This window comes from Anomalospiza imberbis, chromosome 1, assembly GCF_031753505.1.
Source record: "Anomalospiza imberbis isolate Cuckoo-Finch-1a 21T00152 chromosome 1, ASM3175350v1, whole genome shotgun sequence".
Taxonomy (NCBI): domain Eukaryota; kingdom Metazoa; phylum Chordata; class Aves; order Passeriformes; family Viduidae; genus Anomalospiza; species Anomalospiza imberbis.
Window position 1 is genome coordinate 25876130 of NC_089681.1, and position 21872 is coordinate 25898001.

The 21872-nt window shown below is 39.3% G+C and overlaps 1 protein-coding gene and 2 long non-coding RNA genes across 6 annotated transcripts in view; 2 read left to right on the forward strand and 1 right to left on the reverse strand.

Moving 5' to 3' along the window:
• The window catches only part of LOC137471277 (uncharacterized), a 7793-nt gene extending 5316 nt beyond the window's left edge, over positions 1–2477 (forward strand). The window contains exon 2 of the long non-coding RNA XR_010997500.1: positions 2326–2477. This is a non-coding gene — a long non-coding RNA (uncharacterized lncRNA). The remainder of the gene's footprint in view (positions 1–2325) is intronic.
• RIPK2 (receptor interacting serine/threonine kinase 2) lies at positions 1353–21605 on the reverse strand. Of its 4 annotated transcripts, none has more exons than XM_068185387.1 (11): positions 21250–21605; positions 17457–17610; positions 16246–16401; positions 13846–14003; positions 10776–10825; positions 10277–10438; positions 8801–8886; positions 8515–8604; positions 7565–7670; positions 3482–3661; positions 1353–1725 (listed from the first exon to the last, which is right to left on the reverse strand). In XM_068185387.1, the coding sequence occupies exons 1-11, from the start codon at positions 21438–21440 to the stop codon at positions 1400–1402; spliced, it is 1659 nt and encodes a 552-aa protein (XP_068041488.1). In that variant the 5' UTR covers positions 21441–21605; the 3' UTR covers positions 1353–1399. The 4 variants fall into 4 exon arrangements, with proteins under 4 accessions (XP_068041488.1, XP_068041502.1, XP_068041513.1 ...); XM_068185401.1 differs by lacking the exon at positions 21250–21605 and adding an exon at positions 21090–21231; XM_068185391.1 differs by having other exon boundaries at positions 1582–2063.
• On the forward strand, positions 9083–10398 carry LOC137471281 (uncharacterized). Its single transcript, XR_010997501.1, has 2 exons — positions 9083–9124; positions 10044–10398. It is a non-coding gene; the product is annotated as an uncharacterized lncRNA (long non-coding RNA).
• Positions 21606–21872: the final 267 nt, after the last annotated feature.

Sequence of the window (21872 nt, forward strand, 5' to 3'; positions counted from 1 at the left end):
GCCATCACTTAGGATTTCTCATTTATCTCCTCCTTTTTACATGGTAATTTAGGTATACTTCACTATTCTTGTATGTGGAGTTTGGATTTTCCCAAATTTTAGATAGCCTGAGCAGAAATTGTAATTATTTATTAGTGCTTGCAAAAATAATCTGCCTATGCTGTGTTCTGACAAATTAAAACAAGTAATTTTTTTACTAGTTTTGAAGTCATCTAGATAAAGTCACTAAGGGCTTGTGAAATTAACTGAAAAAAATACCACATACCTTTTCCTCTCAGGTAGCCCCACTTGTGCCTCAACACGTTACCTTCAGATAAAAAAGGACAGCAGAGATGTGATCTGGAGAAGGTTAAAGCAGGTGATAGCAGAAGAGAGCCCTGCACATTACTTCCAGCATGGCAAGGCAGGGCACTATTGATCTTCGTACAGACCCAACTACTTATGTAGTTTATTATGTAAAGACCAAAAATAAAATTAAGTTAGAGGTTTGATCTAGCAACATGACATGAGAAGTATTTATGGCAGATGACAAAGGTAAGGGGTGGTAAGATGGCAGGTGACAAAGGTAAGGCAGGTGATCAAGGAAATGTTAAAGAGGTATTAACTGAGGATGCCCTTATGTAAGTTTTTCCTGGATCTAATCCTACTATGATTTCAAGAATAGCTGAAGTGGTTAAAACCACACAATGTAAAATGCTATAGCTGCAGTCTTTCTGCTATATCACTTCTGAGCAGAACAAAGATGACAAGGACAATGTTTTCCTTCCCCTTTGGCTCCTCTTTGGACTACAATTCTTCTAATGCTGTGGTCTGAGGCACTTGCTCTGGCAACAATATGAGAAAAAACCCCCAAAACAAACCAATAAATAATCCTGCAAAACTGCAGTATAAACTTCCTCTCACCTACCACTCCTCTCCTGTATGCACACCAGCATGGCTTAAGGAAGGAAGTTTATTATACACACAGCAGAACAGCCCTGGAAAAGAGCACTTAGATTTCTTTCTCTCCTCTGTGAGAAAAAGCAGATGGAACAAGAAAAACAAACATGCCGTATTAAGATGAGATGTCTCAATCTTGTGAGATGAAAGGAAAGGATATGTATAAATGGCAAATATGTAAAATGTAATTTTACATATTAATCTTAATGTTTTTCTTTGTCATGTATAAACAAAATATTTTTACAAAATGAGTCAACAACTGTCAAGTGTTTGGCTTTATGATTTCACTCCAAATTATTAATTGGTCACTGACCAAATGAAGGCTAGAAGAACTCAGGGTAATTTCTGAGACTCTACAAAGGCACAGTAAAGACAAAGCTGCACATAAATAAAATACTATATAGAAACAAGAATCATGTTGTAAGAAATATTCACATGGTTTCACAAAGAAAGAATAAATTTAAAGATGCAGTCTTTGAGAATTAGATACAATATCTGGATAAGGCTGAAGTCCTAGCTGTTTATTATCTTTCAACTTCTGTACTATAATTCTGGCAAATTCCTCTCCTTGGCTGTCTGAAGTATCAAGCAGTTGTCGTACTTTTGATGTCCTTGTAGGTTTGGTGCTTATAAGTTCATAATCTTCTTTCATGAGTAAAAATCTTGACAGAAGAGCATCCAGTGATTGATTCAAACATGCTTCAGTCATCTGATCAATAATTTCTTCTCTTTTACTTTGTATCCACTGATGAGCTACATTCTGTTGTGTGGTTTCCAATACAAAATCTGAGATTGGAAAGGATTAGAAAAAAGGAAGAGATTGTAACTGTCTCAACAAATATTGCCACAGAACAAAGAACAAATTGGAAAAAGCTGTTAAAATGTTCCAATTTGACAAATTTGGTGGTTAGAGTATTTATTCTATCTGAATCACAGAATAATTTAGGTTAGAAGGCACCCTCAAGGAGGTCATCTGATGTAATGTCCTGCTCAAAGCTGGGCCAACTTCTAGGATAACTCAGGTTGCTCAGGGACTTGTCTAGCTGAATTTTGAGCATCTCCAAGTGATGGTACTTCTGCAGCCTCCATAGGCAACCTGTTCCAGTGTTCAACCAGACATGGTACTAAAAAGAGACAGGTGGTAAATTTACTTTCCAGAAGGATTTTTATTGAAGATTACTGAAAAACACCCCTGTAATTTCCTGCTATTTTTCTCAAGGTGAGGTTTCACACGGTGAAAGAGTGCTGATTCTCATATTTCCAGAGGAGGGATGATGCAATAGATCTTTATAAAGTTGCGTATTATTGTGTGGCCCCTCAAAAATATATCTGAATAATTAATCATTAAAGTTTCTTTTTGTTAACTTTTGCGCTAACTTTTAACAGTTATTTGACGCATAAGAATATAATGTAGTGGGCTCCTAACTAACACAGAGGATCATTACAGATGATATGCTGACAGTTGCTTCTTCTCTCAGCCCCACCATTACTAAATGGAAGACTGGAAAGCCTAAAAAGTGAGAAGTGACGGGCAACAAGGTGACTAAGTTTGAGCTAAGTTTTTCTCCTGTTCTGCTGGACTGTAGCACTGCTACAGCAGTAGGAAATAATGGAAATACTATGAGCAAAGGGAATGGGATAAAGAAGACCCATGGCAACAGGAATCTTCTTAAGAGGAGAGAAAAAAACCTAGAAGCTACAGGTACCTATACTTGGTCACATTTTTCACTGTTTTTGCTTACTTTCTAATATAAGTCAACAAGGACAGAATTACTTAATTTTGCATTATTAATATGCAGATGTTTTGTTTTCAATTTGTGTCGGGATCTGTGATATTTAGATGCTCCTGAGATTGTAGAAAGTCTCTGTCTTTCAGCCCCACGGCCAAAGAAGGAGTCGTAATTCGTCTGTGCTGGTTTTCAAGGTTTATTTCTTCTTATCTAAAATATTTTCTCTCTGACCTGCAGCAGGTCTGTCTTGCAGGACAGCGTGTGGGGCTCTGCCCCTCAGTGGGACGTTACAAACATTATATAGTAAAAACTACGTGTGATATATTTACAATAACGTGCCAATATCTATCACTCATGTTGAACAGTGTGTCCCCAGCCTAAACCAATAGAAAAATGCCAACACCACAGTGAAACATGGAGGGCATGAAGAAGAAGAAAAAGGACAAGGCACACTCAGTTTCCTTCATCTTGCCTCCTTTGAACCCCTTATCTAGAATCCTAAAATTCTACTTTTGCACCCATGCCACGCTAATTACTACTTATGCCAAACACTCAGAGCTTGTAATTCATCCTGTAAGATTGAAAACTCTTTTCCATGGACAGAGATCAGAGACAGTGTCTCTCGGGGCTCTGTACAGGGGGGCTCCTCACCCCCTGCCAGGGTTCCAGACCTTCCAGGGCAGCCACAGGGATGCCCTGGATTCCCACAATTTTGCTTGTGAATAACAGTTCCAGTATCCATTTCATACAGACATACATTCAATGTTAGAACACTTATTGTGGGTCTTGGTATCAAATAGTGTTTGGTGTACCTGAAGGAATTGGCGATGACTGCAGCACATGGGATGCAGAACTTGAGGCATCTGAAATTCTCTTGTCAATTGAGAGAACAGCACTGTATGGATGCACAAGGAGTCTGGCACTTTGAGTTACAGACAGATTTTCATCCATGCTCTGGCTGCTAAGAGAGTGTAGACACCCAGAATTTCCATCTTAGACAAAAAAAAGGAGAAGAAAAAGAAAAAGAACAAGCTGTATTACTTCTGTGCACAAATAAAATACACTCACTGGAGACTATTTAGAGCAATTTCACAAAAGTCATAAACCAACTACTTTTACATGATATACAACAAATTAGTCCCTATACTCAAATTCTGAGTACATTTATGGCCGTCATATTTTAGCAGGGCCTGACTATGCTTTGGGGTCCTGCTTTATTTTAAAGAAATACTGGGAGTATAAATCGGGTAGATGTGAACTTCAACAAAAAAGCTCTGTTTAAGCGAAAATTTTTGTAGGGACTAGAAGACAGAATAAATCCTTTGAGTATTTGGAGAGGTAACTAAATATCAGCAGGAAAGCAGACTAATTTATTTTCATGAAGTTTGGCATTGTAACAAAGATGAAATATTAAAATAAAGATTCAGATGGGGGAAAAGGACATGAAGAGCAGTGGGAGAGGTTAACATTCAGTGGGAGGCCAATGGAAGCTGTTTGTAGTCCATCAAACAGGATATCACTTCATGAAAGCTTCATGTAAACTTTTGCAAAGAAAAGTAAAAAGGATTTCTGTCAGAGGGGAAGTTTAACTGTTTCTACCTTTAGAATTTTTTATAGTAGAAAAAGATGACAGATATGAAAGCAGTAGTAGGAATGACACAAGGAAGAGATAACAAACAGCTGGTGAGAAACGACTACAGGACATGTGCCTAACTCTGCAAATAGCTTTGATTAGACATTCACAATGTCACTTGATAAAGACACAATAACTAAGATGTTAACTAACTGCAAGAATTCAGGTGAACATCTAAAGACACAGTGAGGTAGCCCCATGGACAACTCGAGATTACCTGTCCAATGGGGAAATCTGAAGTTGTATTCCCATCTCTTTCTTGACCTGTAGAAGAATATGTCTGTAAGTACACAGAGCAGGAATAGGAAAATGTGGAAGAAACTCCATTCTCAGTATTTTAAACTGGTGGGCTAGAACTCATAGTAACTAGTATTTTATTTCATGAACAAGGGAGAAAGTTGGGCAGAGCTATGTACTGTGAAGCAGCAGATATTACTTACTGCATGAAAAAGGGGATTAGGACACAACCACTGTGAGTGAAAGACCATTTCAGGAAAGTATTTCAAGCAGCTGTCCTGGGATAGATTGTTATACCTTTTTAGGCACACATATTTAATCTAACATAAAGACAAAAGCACTGGGATTGTACTGGTATGAGAGAATGACCTGGACCAGTGAACATAGCATAAGAAAATGCAATCATAAAATCACACAATTGTTTCTGTTGGGAGGACCCTTGAGATCATCAAGTCCAGCACTGCCAAGTCCACCACTGCCCCATGTCCTGAAGTGTCACATCTACACATCCTTTAAATACCTCCAGGGCTGGTGACCCCACCACTTCCCTGGGCAGTCTGTTCTAATGCTTGACAACTCTTTCCATGAATAAATTTTTTCTAATATCCAATCTAAACCTCCCCCAGCACAACTCGGGGCCATTTCCTCTTATCCTACTGCTTGCTGCTATTGCTTGTCATTTAAGAGGCCTCCACCAGGCCACAATCTTCTCTCAGGTAGTTGCAGAGAGCAAAAGAGCAAAATCCTCTCTGAGCCTCCTTTTCTCCATGCTAAACAACCCCAGTTCCCTCAAAAAAAAAAAATAAGCTAATGAAAGTTATTCAGATGTTATTCAGAATAAAACCAGATTGACTCAAGTTACTAAAAAAGAACGTAGGTAACCTAGAAGACTGGAGTAACAGAAATAGAAAAAGAAGGAAAAAATATGAGATCCTGACTTTCTCTTTCAAGCTGGGGCTAATGATTAGAGGTGAGATGAGGAATAAAAACAACACTTAAGAGCATTACTCTGTAATGAAGGACCTTGTGAGAAAGGAAAAATAAAATTCTAAGGTATAGTAAGTAAGGGGGATCTCGTAGACAGAAGAAGTTTGTCATGTGTCTCATAATGCTATGTAGCCTTAGTTCACTGACTTAAGTTAGAACATGCACCAGGAGGACTGGTTATGATACAAGAATAAACTTTAATTTTACCAAGGGATTTCAAAAGAGTGCATCCCATTCATCTAGCAAAACAAAGTATATTAAAGGATTACTCTCTGTATCAGAAATGAAATGGGAAGAGGGAAAAGAGCTGTTTAAAGAAATACCCAAGAAAAGCTCACTAGGGAAGGGGAAAAAAAAGTAAAGATGAAAACAAAGGCTAAAGGCTAGAAGACAAGTCTTAACTCTGAAGAAGCAATTTTCTGAAAAAGTATTCTGATTGTACTGATGCAAAAAAACCAATAATCTATAGTCATTAACTCAGCTAGACTCTGTAGTCATTAACTTTTGCCTTGGTGCCATGCCAAACCCCTCTCTTGCTAACAGCTACCTGGAATAGAATTTGCACCTGAAACAATTGCATCTGAGTTTGAAAAGCAAGATGAATGTCAATCTTGCTTCCCACTACAACACTACCTGACCCGGCTATTGGCAGAGTAATAACAAACTCTTCTGCAGTAAGGTTTTATAGGCACTATTTTCACAAGCTTTACAGTATCTATACATGAACACAGTAAAGTCTAAGCAATGGCTCTATAAAACAACCATCAGCTGACCAATCAGATTAATTGCACCAACAAATTTCCACTGATGCTCTCCACAAACAGACACAACAATTCATAACAGGAATTCATAGCAGCAAGAAAGGCTAGTATTTATCATAATCTTATGTGATTACCCTTACAGTCCATGCTCGTGCGCAAACTAATACTCTATGTTCTAAAATTCACCAAAACATACTTATTAAGCTAGGTTAATATGAGTTATTCTTTGTCTCTGAGGTTTTTATGCTGTATAGACAAATGCTTCAGTTGAAGTACAGCCAAAATACCCTGCACTTTCTTTCTGCCATTTTCTCCAGTAACTGGAAGTCCTTAAGCCTCCTGTTATTTATTTACCAAAGTTCTTCCTGTATTTATACCTTTCTAGTACACTGAGTAGAAGCTCAAAACTGTGTATGTGCTTAAACAGGAGCTGAAACAGGAACTGCCTGTGCTCTTCTACCTCTACCAGAGTACCTCTGGTTTTGCAGCAGCTCAGAATACTTTTTAATGTCCTTATTTTATAGCAGTGAAGTCAATAGTCTTGTCTGCTTTGATACTCCTGGTCCCTGCAATGCCAGAGGACACTCTATTCCTTTGAAATATGTTTACGTTCTGTCAAGGGAAGAAACTCAAATGTAGTTTTAGTTTCACGATGTATTGCTATTCCATCTGGGTTCCATTTTATGTTTTTGGCTTCTGATGTCAGCAAAACCTCAAAATTGAATTTTCTCAGGCAATTTTGCCAACTTTTATTCATAAAAGGGGACAGCTACAAAAGGTCTGTGCAGATACTTTTGCAAAGCAGTCTGTTTGAGACATTTTTAGTTATTGAATTAAAAATGATGTAGAAATTTGCACTGGAAACTTTGAGTTTACTCAGCTTCCAAAATGCCTTAAAAAGTGTAGCCTTTTTTTATATTCAGAAGTAGTTCACAAAAAAAAAAAAAAAAGAAAAAAGAAAAAAAGAAAATAAAAGACGACACAGTTAACTAATCTGCCAAATTTGCCAAGAGTCTGAAGGGACAAGAAAATATTAGCTCTGCACTCACAGCTCTGAATAGGAAAACTGAACCTGTGAGCTGCAGAGACTTCTCAGGTGATATGAACAGAAAGTCAGAGCTTAAAAACGCTAGTTTTTTACCCAGAGCACAAAGTTTACAAAAGACACTTTTTCCTGACATGAAGAGACCCAACTTTCTACTACAAATGCAGTGTCACAGCATGAATGTAAAGCTGCAATGGAAACTTAAATTTACACGAAGTCAAGAGCATCTCACCTGATGAGAGGATATTACACTGGGGAATAGACTTGAATTTTGATGTATCTGGAGAGATGCTCCGAAGGGGAAGTGCATCACACTGTATGGAGCTAGAGTATGTTGGCTGAAAGAAATCAGGTGTATATTGAACAGGCACATAAAACAAATATGAAGCTGCAATTTCTTTAAAAGAGAACCTTCCCATCACCATGTTTTCCTTGCTATCTAAATGCTCAATAGACAGCACAATTAAAATATGATAAATCAGAAGAAAGCATGTAATCCCAAAAAACTTACATATTTTCAAAGATGACAGCAATCTTGCATACAAGTTTAACTACTAGTAAGAACCAAAAGCAGCAGCATTAAGAATCAAAATGTAAGTGCAAATCTATATTACCCTATACAAGCAAGCTCCATAAAGGTGTAAGGGAGCAGTAGACAATCTCTTACTATTGGCAGGCATTATGTGCTGCATTCCTCCTTGAGGGGATCACCAACTCACAGAAAATGTGGAGTGGGAAGAGACCCACACGGATCATCAAGTCCAACTGCTGGCCCTACACAGAACCACCCCAAGATTCATTTGCCTAAGAGCATTGTGTAAGCACTTAAAACTCTGCCGGGCTTGGTGCTGTGACCAATTCCCTAGGGAGCCAGTTCCAGTGCCTGATTGCCCTCTGGGTGAAACACCTTTTCCTGATATCCAACCTAAACCTCCCCTGGACAGCTTCATGCCATAAATAGAGCTTTCCTGTATTTAGATGCCCTTCTGATTTCTGCATGCTCACCCTCTTCTATCTTCACATATATAGTTTTGCATTTGTTTCACCCTGGCTCAAGTAATGCATTTTATGCCTTTCCTGACTGCACAGGAAAGTAAAATGCAGAACAGCTCCCCTTACCAAGTTAAACTTCCTTTAATCTCTCAGGATGCTGACATACTAAATGCAACACAAAGTATTTACCTTTTCAGGATTCAGAGGTATATTTAGAGATATCTGCTCCACATTTGCTTTCTTTCCACTCTTGTAAATACTTTGTGATTCATAAAGTGACTGGAAGAGAAATATATACCTGTATTAAATTTCTGCTATAAGACAAGATGACAACACTGCACAAACACGTTTCAACCAGATACAAGATTAGACAAAGGAAACTGAGGAGAAATGACAAAGGGGTTTAGGCTTCTCTTAGCAAGTGAAAGCTGCCAACTCACTTGACCAACTCATGACTGTAACAAAAGCCACTTACCTTTGATCTCTTTAAGTGAATTACTGCTTCCAGTATGGCTATTTCATCAAACGTTCGCAGAACTGGCTCCAGGTCTATTAAGCATTCTAAACAAAGGAAGAGTACTTGGTGAATGGTTTGAAGGGGAAATCAAGTTGTCACTGTACTAAAATGTCTTTCTGACATTTACAAAAATAATTTGTCTATTGACCCGTATCAAACCACTTATGCTGCTAAAACAGAAGCTGCTTGCTTCTCTTATAACAGTTCATACCACCAAAAGAAATGTGTACCAAAAGAGATCCAGGATAATACAAGACTCACACTCATGGAATGGAGACATTGGTGAGTTTGCTGTGTTTTAAAGTAGCCCTGTCAAGCCTGATTAGCTGAATAGGATCTAAACACCATAAGACCTCAGAGTGGGCTGCTGTCTTCCCACTCCAAAAGAGGTGGTAAAGATTTATACCAGAAAAATAAACAAACACACCCCCAACACAGCAATATCCAGAATGCATGCCTAAGGCATGAGGCAGGGCCAGAGAAGATGGGATAGTCAAAGCACTGACCTATCCCATCCAGTGAAATCAAATGACACTGGCTTCAGTGTGTCTGCGTCCCTATGCTATGGTAATTGCTTAAGTTCCCCATCAGTGAGCTGGACTTCCCCTAATTTTGCAATAGTTTTGCAACTTCTTCTTTCTTTTTATGATAGTAATGTAGTGGCAAAGGCAATGAATATTTTTTTTTTCCAAAGACCATCTTACTGCACACATGGCACTAAAAAGAGAATCCAAGTTAGCTCACACTATAGTACATAGCCCATATAACTTCCCCTTCAATGTGACCACACACTTAAATTACTATTTTTTTTTTGTTAATTGGCATAGGAAAACAAGAATGCATATGGAAACATCATGATGTGTCTACTTTATTTTTTATTTTAGAAAATATTCAATTTAGATACATTTCCTTGCTTGGAAAAAAATATCCAGTTCTTGCTTGATAAAGGAGATGCAACAATTAAAGTGTCAGTGAAAGATTTACACTGAGATGCAAATACAAGCTGAAGTCACTACAACTTATGTAATGTACAATGGTTCATTGGTGTTGGTTGGGTGCTCATAAATCCCACAGTACTTGTTTTATACTTCACTTCTCCCACCCCCCACCTTTAAAAAAACCCAAATTATCTTCAACAATAAACAAAAAAAAAAAAACTCCAAACACAAGTAGTTAAACAAAACATGCTGCTTTTTTACAGGTAAATTAAGAGATGATAAATGCACAAGACTCCAACAACCAACCTGGTTTTATGGCACACACATAATTTCATTAATAAAAGTTTGTTTGCAGACATGAAGCAGCCAAGCACCTTATCATAAGCAGCAAGATCAAGCACACAGATTTCCTGACATCTTTAACACACCCCTTTCAAGACTATAGCCTTGCTCTGTAAGTACCATGTTCAACAGCAATCTGGCAAGGTAAACTCACTTAAGAATGACGGTCTTTCATCTGGGTTTTGTGCCCATCCACTTTCCATCAGTCTTATGATAAGCCCTCGATGAGGAATGTCCATTGATAAACTTCCTTCACTCAAGTCTAGTCTCTGTCCTTGTGACACGCTGTACATTATCTGCAAGGGGTTTATAACTTCTGTCAAAACAGACATTGTGAAGTCATTAGAAATATATGCAATATAAACAGCTTACTGTATAGAAGGAGTTATTCCATTTGCAGACATAGAATTTAAATAATCAAAATAAGGTTACATTTCTTGATTAAAGAAAAAATATTCTTAATTTATGAAACAACACTGTAATTAAAAAAGATACTAAAAATATAGTCAAATTTGAAAAGTATTTCAAAGTGCTCTTCAACAAGCTTAAAAGTTGAATTATTAGAAAGTAACCCCTATAATTAAATCCGCAGGTTTCATGTTTAACCTCTAGGTAAGGCAGGAAAAATAAATTAAAGGAAGACATGTCCTTACCTTCAAATGGCTGTTTCCTTGACATCACTTCCCATATGATAACTGCATAACTGTTTACAGTATAAAAAGTACACAAGATGTTATTTTAGACTGCAGACAATTAACAACACAATATGCTCAGCTTTACATTGTATTTAAAACATTTTGGTAAAATGGTCCCGCAAGCACACACGGGACTGACTACAGTGAACTAAAATCATGACATGAATATATGAAAACTAGCGGGTGACTTCATCTAGAACTAGTTAATACTATTAAGTACAGACAAGATCCATGGCATATAAACTCCTATTCCAAATCTGTATCAACTTGGCTCTGCTAATATGTTGTGAATTATGTACATGGAGTTTAAATCTCAGCACACAAATTAAAGTGAGCCCCAGAGAGCCAACTGCTCTGTCCTAAACACAATGTTCTGGCATCTTCCCACTATGGACTGACATTCCCATGGGAAGCTGGATATTAGCAGGGAGGATGGCTTTGATCCACAGCTCTATTCCAATACATCCTCACAGAGACAGGTAAGATACAAATTTGCCCTTGGGATGCCCACTCCAGCTTCTTCCCTCCCCATATATGCTTTCAACATCTGCAATCTTCTCCATAGGGAGAGATGTCACTTACACACAGCATTGACTTTCCAAAACAGACTCTTGAGAAGACTCCTCTGAGCAAATGCCATGAGATTGAACACACATGTGCTTCAGTGACCTTCTTTTCCATTCACACCAACATGAATGGCAAGTGGTTCAGTGAGTACAAACTTGCCCCATCTTTAGTAAACTAGTCCCTCTCTTCAGCCATCAGAATATATTAGAAAGAGGTAATTTTAAACAAGTTTGTAATTTAAATAAGGTTAGCTGATTTCATTTAAAAGCTGCATTGAATTCTCAGTCCTCCTTTCCAACTTTTCCTTACATACTCTACCATATCTGAATGAAGCTCTATCCCATGAAAAGCTCCTAGTATTAATCACAACACTGTATTCAAGTACCTGGTTCCAGATTTACAAGGACAATCCAGGCTAAAGCTTCAGTGCTTCCATAACTTCAGAATACACTCAAGATGCTGACAAGTGTGTATTTCCATGTTTTCAGTCCAGGTCTTTATAAGCATTGCAGCAGTGTCATTCCAGAAAATAATCATCATGACCAACTGCTGTTAAGGCTTGCTCCCCACCCTTGGTATGAATGTACTGAAGTTCCTTTCTACACCACTAAGAAGTACCAAATTTTGCATACAGGTTACATTTAACTGCCTTAGAGCACTGTACCATCCAACAGCTACCAAGTAAGAATTAAAAAAAAAAGAAGTAAAAACAAATAACTGATGCCTAAAATCAAATAATATATGAGTTTTCCTAACTATTTATTCTGCTTACATTTTAACATTCTTCAATGATAAAATTTACTCATGTAGCTTTTAATAAAAGCAGTCCTCCCTGTTAGAAAAATCTGCTTTTGATGCATTCTGGCAAATCCATGCAGGTTGATTTTTTCGGTATAGCAAATCATCCCTTTTGTAGAAGTTAAGCTGCTTTACTGTAGTTTAAATAATTTGTTTCTTTAAGAAAGATCCTTCCTCACAAATTAGCTTCAATATGCCAACAACACTCAGCTGTGATCAATTAGTTTGACATCCAAAAAATATCCAGCTATTTAATAATATCTTTTATTCAGTTTGGAATCTTTCTACAGTTAAAGATTATTTTCTCAGTTCTACAGCACTGCAGCATTCCCCTTTACACTATTCTTGTTTTCCTTTCTTATTTCTGCTTTGTAGCATCTCCTTATGATCATGAGCATGGAACATCCTGTGTGGCCTTTCTGGTGGTCCTTCACTGTCTGCACCTTCGTGTCTTCCTGCCTTGAAAATCTCTCTTTCCAATGTTGTCTCAGTCTCTCTTCTTTCTTCTCACATAATCTCTTTCCTTCCTAATTTATCTGGTTTTTATGCCCTTCTGATGTGTTCTCATATTTTCTCCTATTTGGTTGTTATTCCTCTGAGAATATTAATTTTCTTTCTAAGAAACATTTGTCTTCTTCCTCTCCACCCATTCATTAAGCTGCCAGTCACCCTTTCTTTCCCCTCAATACATCCTTTTTCCTTTTCAATGCTTTCCTTACCTATATCTTCTCAGCAAATGGTAAAGAAAGCAGGTGTACTGTCATCTGTAGTCTTTGGACAGGAATGTCAAGGAACTTCACGTGTTTCTTAAGGGTAAGGGATAATTAAGGGAAATAGTGGTTTCCCTGGAAGTCAGTAGGACCCTCTGAGACTGAGTCATCTCTCACCAAGATATAACCATGTCAGAGATCAGTGAAGGTAAAGGTGGCAGACTGTACCACAATGATGTGACAATGTGACTTTGTCACAGTGATTGGCCAGTTCATGCCTCCTCAATCTTCCTTTACACATGATAATTCCTCTCAAAATTCTTCGAGTAATCTCTGAGCTCTCCAAACCATTTTAGACCAGCCAACTGTAACTCCAATATCCTCAGAGAGATTTCCTTTTGTTATATAGGTCACCACCACTCTATTTACTATTCTACTACTTGTACTCAGGACAACACAAAACTACCACAACTTTCATAAAGTAGATTATTCCTTAATGAGATTACTGTAACTACTTTCTCCAAACCCACTACCCTGTTTTTATCTACCTCTTTTCCAAAGTTACACTTTCTTCTTTCCCCCGAGTACATTCTGAAAATTATGTTATTTGATTGCACAAATTACAAGAGTATGTGCATTGACTTGATGGTGCGAATGGCTTTCTTCTTTCCCTGCATTGTCTGTACGTGTACACTCATTTACAGAAACCAGTCCCCCACCTATTTCTGTAGTCTCAGCTTAATTTTGGAGCATTGCACTTGTCACAGCACAAAAGAAATGAGTCATTAAATCCAGCTATCACTCAATTCTCTATTTCCAAATTCATTTAGCCTACATAGCTATTATATTATCTTTGAAAATAATAAAATTGCTGAGAATATGTTAAAATCCAAGTTCAGTAAATCATATCTGAGCTCAGATTTCAAGCCCTACTAGAGAACAACAGGAGTTACCTGTAGATGTCATGTTTCACACTTGCCCGGGTTTTCTTACTGGGGTTGTAATCCTCAGGTGGCATGTAGATAATTGTCCCTCCTTCCGGCAAGGAGGATTCACTTCGGGACTGGGACATGGATACGACACGCCATTTGGACATGCCAAAATCTGCAATCTGGAAAGGTCAAATCAGTTGTTCTGAGAAGAAAAACTGGTTTTATCTGACAATTGTTAGAAATTCCTGAAATACATCCAGAAAAAGGAGTCACCCAAAGCTCTTAACCTGACACAAAAAAAGTATGTAGTTCTCCTAGCAACAGGAAACATCAACTCCAGTCCATAAAGCATTCCCAGGTCGTGACTCATGCTATCCCTATAGCACTTCCCTATCCTGTTCTTTTAAGGAAGGACTCATTTACACTATGGCTGAGGAATCTGCTATAGATAGCTGTGCCATATGAAGAAAATCACTTCCTTGTGTTAAAAAAAGCAAACAAAAAATCTTTGATTACTTGTAGCTCCCTTGTGAAGAAAGCACAAGTTTAGTATAAATCGTAGTAGTTGTACATAACTCAGCTTGCCAATATCCCAAGGCAGCTCCTCTCACAGAACAATTTTAGGGCACTTCACCTCACTCCCAAAACTATGATGTATTAATCCTGAATTAATAAATTTGATATTCTGAAATTCTGTGCTGCAAAAAGTTGCTGAGTATTTTCTTTACTGTGCACTCTGGGGCCTTGCTCCTTTCTACAGGATACAGTGCATCTACATGAAGAAGTCACTGACTTCTGTTTACATCCTCAGACATTCACGAGCCAGGGCACCAGATGTCAGATTAGGTTATGGATAAGGAGAGAAACATTTAGCAGAATGCACCTGCTGACTGAGCTGCAGTGTCTGGCATACATGGGAGATAACCAGCTCTGCACTTGTCCAGCATTTGCACAACAGCAAAAACATTTTCAACAAAGATGCCTGTGCAAGCGCTGTGGCAACTAAGGTAACAGAAACAAGCTTTCTGAAGAGCATACATCAAAATCCACAATCAAAAGTAACGTTTCTTCTCTATAACTCACTCTTATCAAGCCTTCCTCGTTATAATAATTGGTCTTAACGCGTGCTCATTCAGTAAATCAGGGACAGTTAGAAGCACTCTGTGAACGGTGTTACTCTTATACATATGCAGTGTCTCTTCTAACTGGCATGCATGATAACCTTTTCTGCATTTCCTGTAACGTGTACTATTTAGAGAATCTTGCTTCACTTAAAACCCTAAGGACACTCCTTACAGGAGGCAGGGCAGGTATGCAAGAGTTAACCTCTTCCCTTCAAGTGTCTCAGCAAAGAAACTGTTCAGATATGATCAGGCAGAGCAACAGGCCACACCAAAGCTGTTAGGGATTAGAAAGAGAGTGGATAAAAAAATGACTTGGACTAACTCCCTGATCAGGTTTATCAGGAAGCTTGAGAGATGGCAATTCCAGCACAATTGAGTGGGAGGAAGTATGACCTGCTGAGGGTGTGAGCGGAGACAAAGCCATGTGAGGAACTCTGCTGCCAAGAAAAATTTCTGTGCAATGGAGAAAGAAGAAACCAGCAGTGGATCTTTGCTCAAAGGACTCACAAGGAGACCCAACTTACAGTAGCAACTGAAACATTCACTTTTCAAGTATAAATTCAGTGCAAAGTATCTCTTATTTCCATTTACTTGAGTAAAATATTGTATCAATTGTAAAACCAGATCTTTTTAAAGTAACAAGAAACAACAAAACCAACTCTTGCAATTATGGAAGCACCTAAACATTTTGTCAGAAGTACTTTCAGTCTCTTTTCACATCATGGCAGTGGTATTTTAAAAGGCAGAAGTTTTTAACTACTGATACTTCTGCATGTGTTTGCTTGTTCTAAGGAGCTTCACAAAAGCCACCTTCCAACATAGTAAGATTTTGAAGTCCTGTTTTACACGTTCTTATACAGCACCAACAGAACAGATATGTCCATATTGCATGATAAGTATCAAATGGAGCATTAACCTTTGAATTTGACCTACTGCCTATCAGAAGTAACTTGTCAGAGCATCTCAGGCAGGAGCACTTTCTATTTTCTTCTCAGGAAAAGCCAGATGTAGCTAGCCTTGGAAGGCTGACAAACAAGAGTGTCACCACTACTGAGTATCAGCTACTGCTATAGCAGAAACAGCCTGAATTCTATCTTTCTGGTCTTTTCAGACAGATAAAATATAGAGTTTCCAAAAGAAAAACTCTGAAGTTCTGTCTGCAATGATAAAATAAAAAATCCACCATACAATTACATCCTCTCTGTATGGCCACAACCTCACCCTTCCTCCTCTACAATAATGAAAACACTTTCACTCATTCTGGATGCTGAAGAACATAAGAATTAAAAAAGCCAACCTTGACATGAAACTCATCATCCAGCAAAATGTTCTGAGTTTTTAAGTCATGGTGCAGCAATGGAGGATTCATGTTGTGCAAATAGTTTACTCCCAAAGCAATTTCATAAAGAATGCGGAATCTCAGGCACCAGGGAATGTCGGGATATACATCTTTCTGCCAAGATAAAAGCACAAAACCAGAATATAATCCTCTGTTCTAACAGCACACACAAAAACTTATTTTATAAAAAGAAGAAAGTGACTTGGGCAAACAGTAATCTTTTAAAACATACATTACACAAACTCCTTAAAAATTGTAATGGTGCATTAAGACTCATTAGCTGTTAAAAGAAACATTATCAAAAAATAATAACTATGCAGTGCTATGTTTCCATTTCCTAGCATTCACATAGGAGTTCATGACTGCTATATATCATGTTGAACATTTACTACACTTCTCATTCATATGGAAATATGAATTACAGATGAACTTCTGCATGAAACTTGTAACCCACAATTTATGAGTCCTACACAACAAATGACAAAAATCATAACTACAATTGAAATTGGGGAACAAAACAAAACTGTATTGAAACTATGCACAAAATACTACTTTTATAAATAATAATACAGCAAGAAAAATGCAGTAAAACTCAACTGAAATCTTAAAAGTTATACTGACACTAATGCCTTTATGAAAAACACAGCTGAGCTCTCTAAGCATGTGTATTGATTAAACGTAGAGAAGAGACTTTAGTTCTATTGAGACACAACTGCAGTAGCTTTGAATAATCATACCTGTTTATATTAGCAATATTTAGTTCCTATAAACAAAAGTCAAAATCTTCATTTTAAAAAAAATATTCAAATTCATGAAAAAAAATCAATTGTATTGGCAGTAATTCAGAAACCCAGACTGAAGCAAGCATAAGTATTTCAGAATCTAATTAGAGAACAACAGAGATTTTTAAAGTGACTGTATATAATAATTCAACATAAAGCTCATTACAGGTCACAACATTAAAGGAAAAAAGTTTAACAAAACATAAATCAGCTGAGTTTAGTTGTGTTTTTGAGATACAGAAGGTCTGAGCACCAAAACTACTAGGGATACTGTCTTCTAACATGAAATATTATAAATAAAACACTTTACTGTACTAATTAAGTATGAAAATTACAGTCTACTTGAAGCAGCCAGGTATCAAATTTAAAGACCATAAGTACACTTACCCCATGCAATAGCTGGTTTAATGACCCATTGGTCATGTATTCTGTTACTATCCCCAGAAATTCAGGCTCATTGCAGATTCCCAAAATTGGCAGAATGTAACTAAACCTGGCTTTGTGTAATATCTCTGCTTCTTTCAGAAGGTGGTTTCTATCGCTTAAAGAAAACAAGCAAACAAATAAAATACATTACCATACCAGTCCTACGAAACTCCAAGCAAAAGGTGGGTTCACTATATTCTCTATCAGTTATATCCACGTATGTACCACCTTTTCACCACTTGATTTCTACCATGCTGCTTTGAGAACAAGACAGTGTAAGACAAATCAGAATCTGCAAATGCAGACAAGATGGCTTCCCTGGTTTTGTTGTACCACACAAATCTATTTCCATCACACATTTCATCCATGTTTCCAATAAATAAGGATAAAGTCAGAACTTCCAGCTTCCACCATTCCTTGTAACCATAATATTAACAACCAGCTGCATTTCTCCCACTTTACTGAACACCTTCAAAACCTGAGTTTTCACTCAAGCCCAATAATTATCTCCTAGAGAGTGGAGATTTTAATACACATGACTCTCCAACCATTTAAATCTAGTGGAGTCTGATGCACACTAATATAATAGGGACTAAAGGAATGCACTTTTGACTTCTGAAGGAAAATAAGTTCCTTTCTGGAGGAAAAGGAACAACTAACTATGCTTTGTTTTCACATAAATTGTTCCCTCAAACAGCTCCTGCTTTGAATCACTCTCTGGAAAAAACATCCCCTAGACGCACAGCATGCAGGAATAGACCAGCCTCATGATGAGTGCCTTTGGATGCCTGAATCTGACTGTGTGGATTCTTAAAACTTCATAAATGTGGGTTGGATGCATCTTCACAAATTCAGGCCTTGCAGCACATGGATTTGAGAAGGTCAAGTTTTATTTAAAATTGAGTGTGATTCATCCCTGCAAACAGAAACTATTTGGTATGCCTTATATCTCAAATATTCTTGAAAAAAAATGGGTTTGTTGTCAATGAGGATAGTTGGATCACAAAGCATAATTCAGAAAAAAAAAGCTTTTAGATCTTAGTGGAGACTGGTACAGGTACAAGTACATGACTAGGATATTCAAATAAAGGGCATTTACAGCATATTGATCCTTTGGATGTGAGCCAGTCTGACTCAGAAGCAATAGGCCTGTACTGGGGCCAGGGCTATGCCCACGATGATGTGTTCAGCACAGCACTGTGTTATGTGCACAGCACAGCTCCATGGTGAGAGCTGGCTTGTGCCCACTGAGCTCAGGGCACACCCCAAAGCACTCAGAGCAATCTGGATCCATCAAGGTAGGCTTAGCACTCACAAAGAAAAGGCTGACAGGATATATGGGAAAAGAGTGAACTAAAGCCTGCAGCTCTTAGCAGCAGGAAATTTTGAATTTAGATGGATATGAAATTAAGGTCCTTTTATCTATGTGATGGAAAAGGACTTATAGGAAACTCTAGGAAATGTCAGAAGTAAAAAGGCAGCCTTTGAGACAAGCATGGGATGGAAGAGCCAACTCTACACCTTCCTCCCTGTCTCCAGAATGACTAGGTTTGAGAAAGTTTGGGGTTTTCCCAGACAGTAAGGCACATTAGCATGGGATTCAGCTGTGGCTGGGAAACAAATTGCAACATACTGCAGTCTATTCCTGTGCCTGTCAGTCACTTCACCTTTGTCTGCTCCATGCCAGAAGGGCACTGAGTAACGCCTAAATGAGCACATTCCCACAACTGCTTCCCAACTGGCTTTGCTCTTTGCCTGGTCACATACCATATTCTGGGATGCACAGCACACACTTCTCACTTGGGGAATCAATGGCACCATGAACTCATCCCTATTCCTGACAACACTTACAGGCTGGCATTTTATATTGCCTACCGTACAACCAACAAAGCACTTGCTGATGAGACTCAGGTATGATGGATTTTTTACAGCTTTGAGTTTTCTGACAGCATTTCTGGGCTTTGCATGATATATGGTGATGCCTTATTAAGGCTGCCCTAGAACAGAGGCTAGGCAGAGTTAAAGAATAAAGCAGGTATTTATGAAAAGGCCTCAATGGACACACCTTAGGCAGTACAAGAGCCCAGCCAACGCTACACCCAAGATGAAGCCAAAATGGTCACAAAATGCACAATCAGTCACGAGGTCTCACACTTTTATAAAACCTGGTCCATTAGCATATTGGAGCTAATTGTCCAATTATAACTTTAGGTTATGAAGCCTGATCCTTCTTGTATTTCTCTCTTCAGTCCATGTTGTTTATGCTCTCGGTCTGAAATTTGGGTGGTTGTCCTTGGTTCCAAGCTAGGAAAGGAATTGTTTTGCCTAGCTACTCTGTGAAGAGAGCTTACTATCCCTTAATATGAAGCTCAGAACTACATTGTAAAGCAGTACTGATCTGAGAAATATAAAAGCTAAAACCTAAGGCATCATGGTAAGTGACTGAATTAATTTGATTACCTGACTTGCCCTTCTAATCATAATTTCACGGGTTATATGTCCCACTAATCCAAATTCTTACAAGTGTAAAAATAGCCTTGGTGGTTTCTCCCAGCTGTGTTCTGAGGATAAATGCTGTATTTCCAACTAGCTGGGATTTAAGCAGACATTAAAAAAAATTCCAGAACAAAAAATCCCCCACAACACCCATCTGTCCCCTCCCTCCCTCAACTTATCAGAAAACACAACATAACTGAGATTCCATTTCTGGCAAGATTTCAGAGATAAAGCCTGTGTATACACAAACCTGGGCAATAAGAGGTGAAAGAGCTTAAAACAACTTGTCTTATATTTGAGTATATTGAGTCACAAGACTAGAAGCCTTTCTGGGTGAAGCTATCATACCTAAAGGCCTAATACTAGATCAAAGAAACCTGTGGCAAAAGCTTGAAGACTGGAAGATAAGACTCAGAGGCAGGTTTACAGTCAGGTAGGCTTCAGACAACCTAAGAAGAGGCAAATTTGCATTGATATGTTAACAAATTGGAACTGTGGGGATTGAATAAGACAGTAACAAAAAAGTACAACTTGCTGTCCTCTTACATGGAGTGACAGCTCCTGTAATAAATATGCTGCCGCTTGGGTACCTGGAAAACGAGGAACCCGATTGTTACACGGAAAATACCAGTTTTGCCCGGGGAGGTCTACAAGCCTATTATTTTAAATCAGTACTGTGAGATCTAGGGAAAAACAGTAATTTTGTGTGGTCTCAGAGAAGCTTCTTCTAGAAGCAATCTCTAGTGGATAGAACAGTATACTCCCGATATTCCGCTCTCTATGTAAACACCAAATCTACAGTAATCACTGCATTTCAATATCTGGCGAATACCTCAGCAAAATGGTTAGCAATCAACAGACCCAGCAAGAAGCCAAACTCTGTCAATCCCACCATGAGGAGGGCTCAACGCGCACAGTGCAGAAGAAAAAAACTCCAAAAGAAACAACTCAGAGTCTCAAGAGACCGAGACCGAAACCACTGCTTTACAATAATCGAAAGAGAGGAAGCTCCAGGGCCGGTCCGTGCTTTCTCTTGGCCCAAGCTGAATCATCCTCCTGGGATCCCCTTTCCCCGTGGATTAAAGGAAGGCTGCCTACGGAAACACCAGGATCTGATCCACAGACCTCAGAAACCCATGCCGGTATCTTCGACCGGCATCTCGACCTTTTCTGGGGGCTGGTTTAGGGAAAGGCGGGCTCGGCTCGGCCCTTGCCCCGGCCGTGCCCCACGCCGGCGGCCCCCTGCCCACCCCGTTACCTGTCTAGCAGCGGCCCCTGCAGGCATTTGAGGGCCACCGGGACCCTCCAGTCGGCGTGGCGGGCGGCGGACACGGTCCCGTAAGCACCCCGGCTGATAAAACGCAAGTCCGGGAGTTTGCTGGAGGGGATGGAGGGGAGGCCGTAGCTGAGGGCGCCCGCCCTGCCCCCACCGCCACCCCCGCCGCTCATGCTCGCACTCCGCCGGGCTCAGCGGGGCCCGGAGCGCCGCTCCTCCGGCCCCGCTTCCTCGCTTCCCCGCGCACCTCCCTGCTCCGCCTGTTCTCCAGTTGGCCAGCACTTCTCTCCTTCTACCCCACCGAGGAGCCACTTCCTCACGGAAAAAGCGTCCCACGCTTTGCGGGTCGGGGAAGGCGGAGCAGCCGGGATGGGAGGAGCGAGCCGGGGGAACGCGGTGCTGCCGTGCGGTGGAGCGCCGTGCTGTGCCGGGACAGCGGCCGGAGCGCTGTGGCGGGCCGCGTCCCTCGGGCCGTGGTTGGAGCATCCCCCATCCCGTCCGAAGGAGCGTCCCCTGCGCTGCACAGGAGGAGCATCGCCCTCCGTCCGAAAAATGATGCAGGATGCCAGAGCCTAGCGCAGATCGCCGCAGTGAATTGTTCTCTG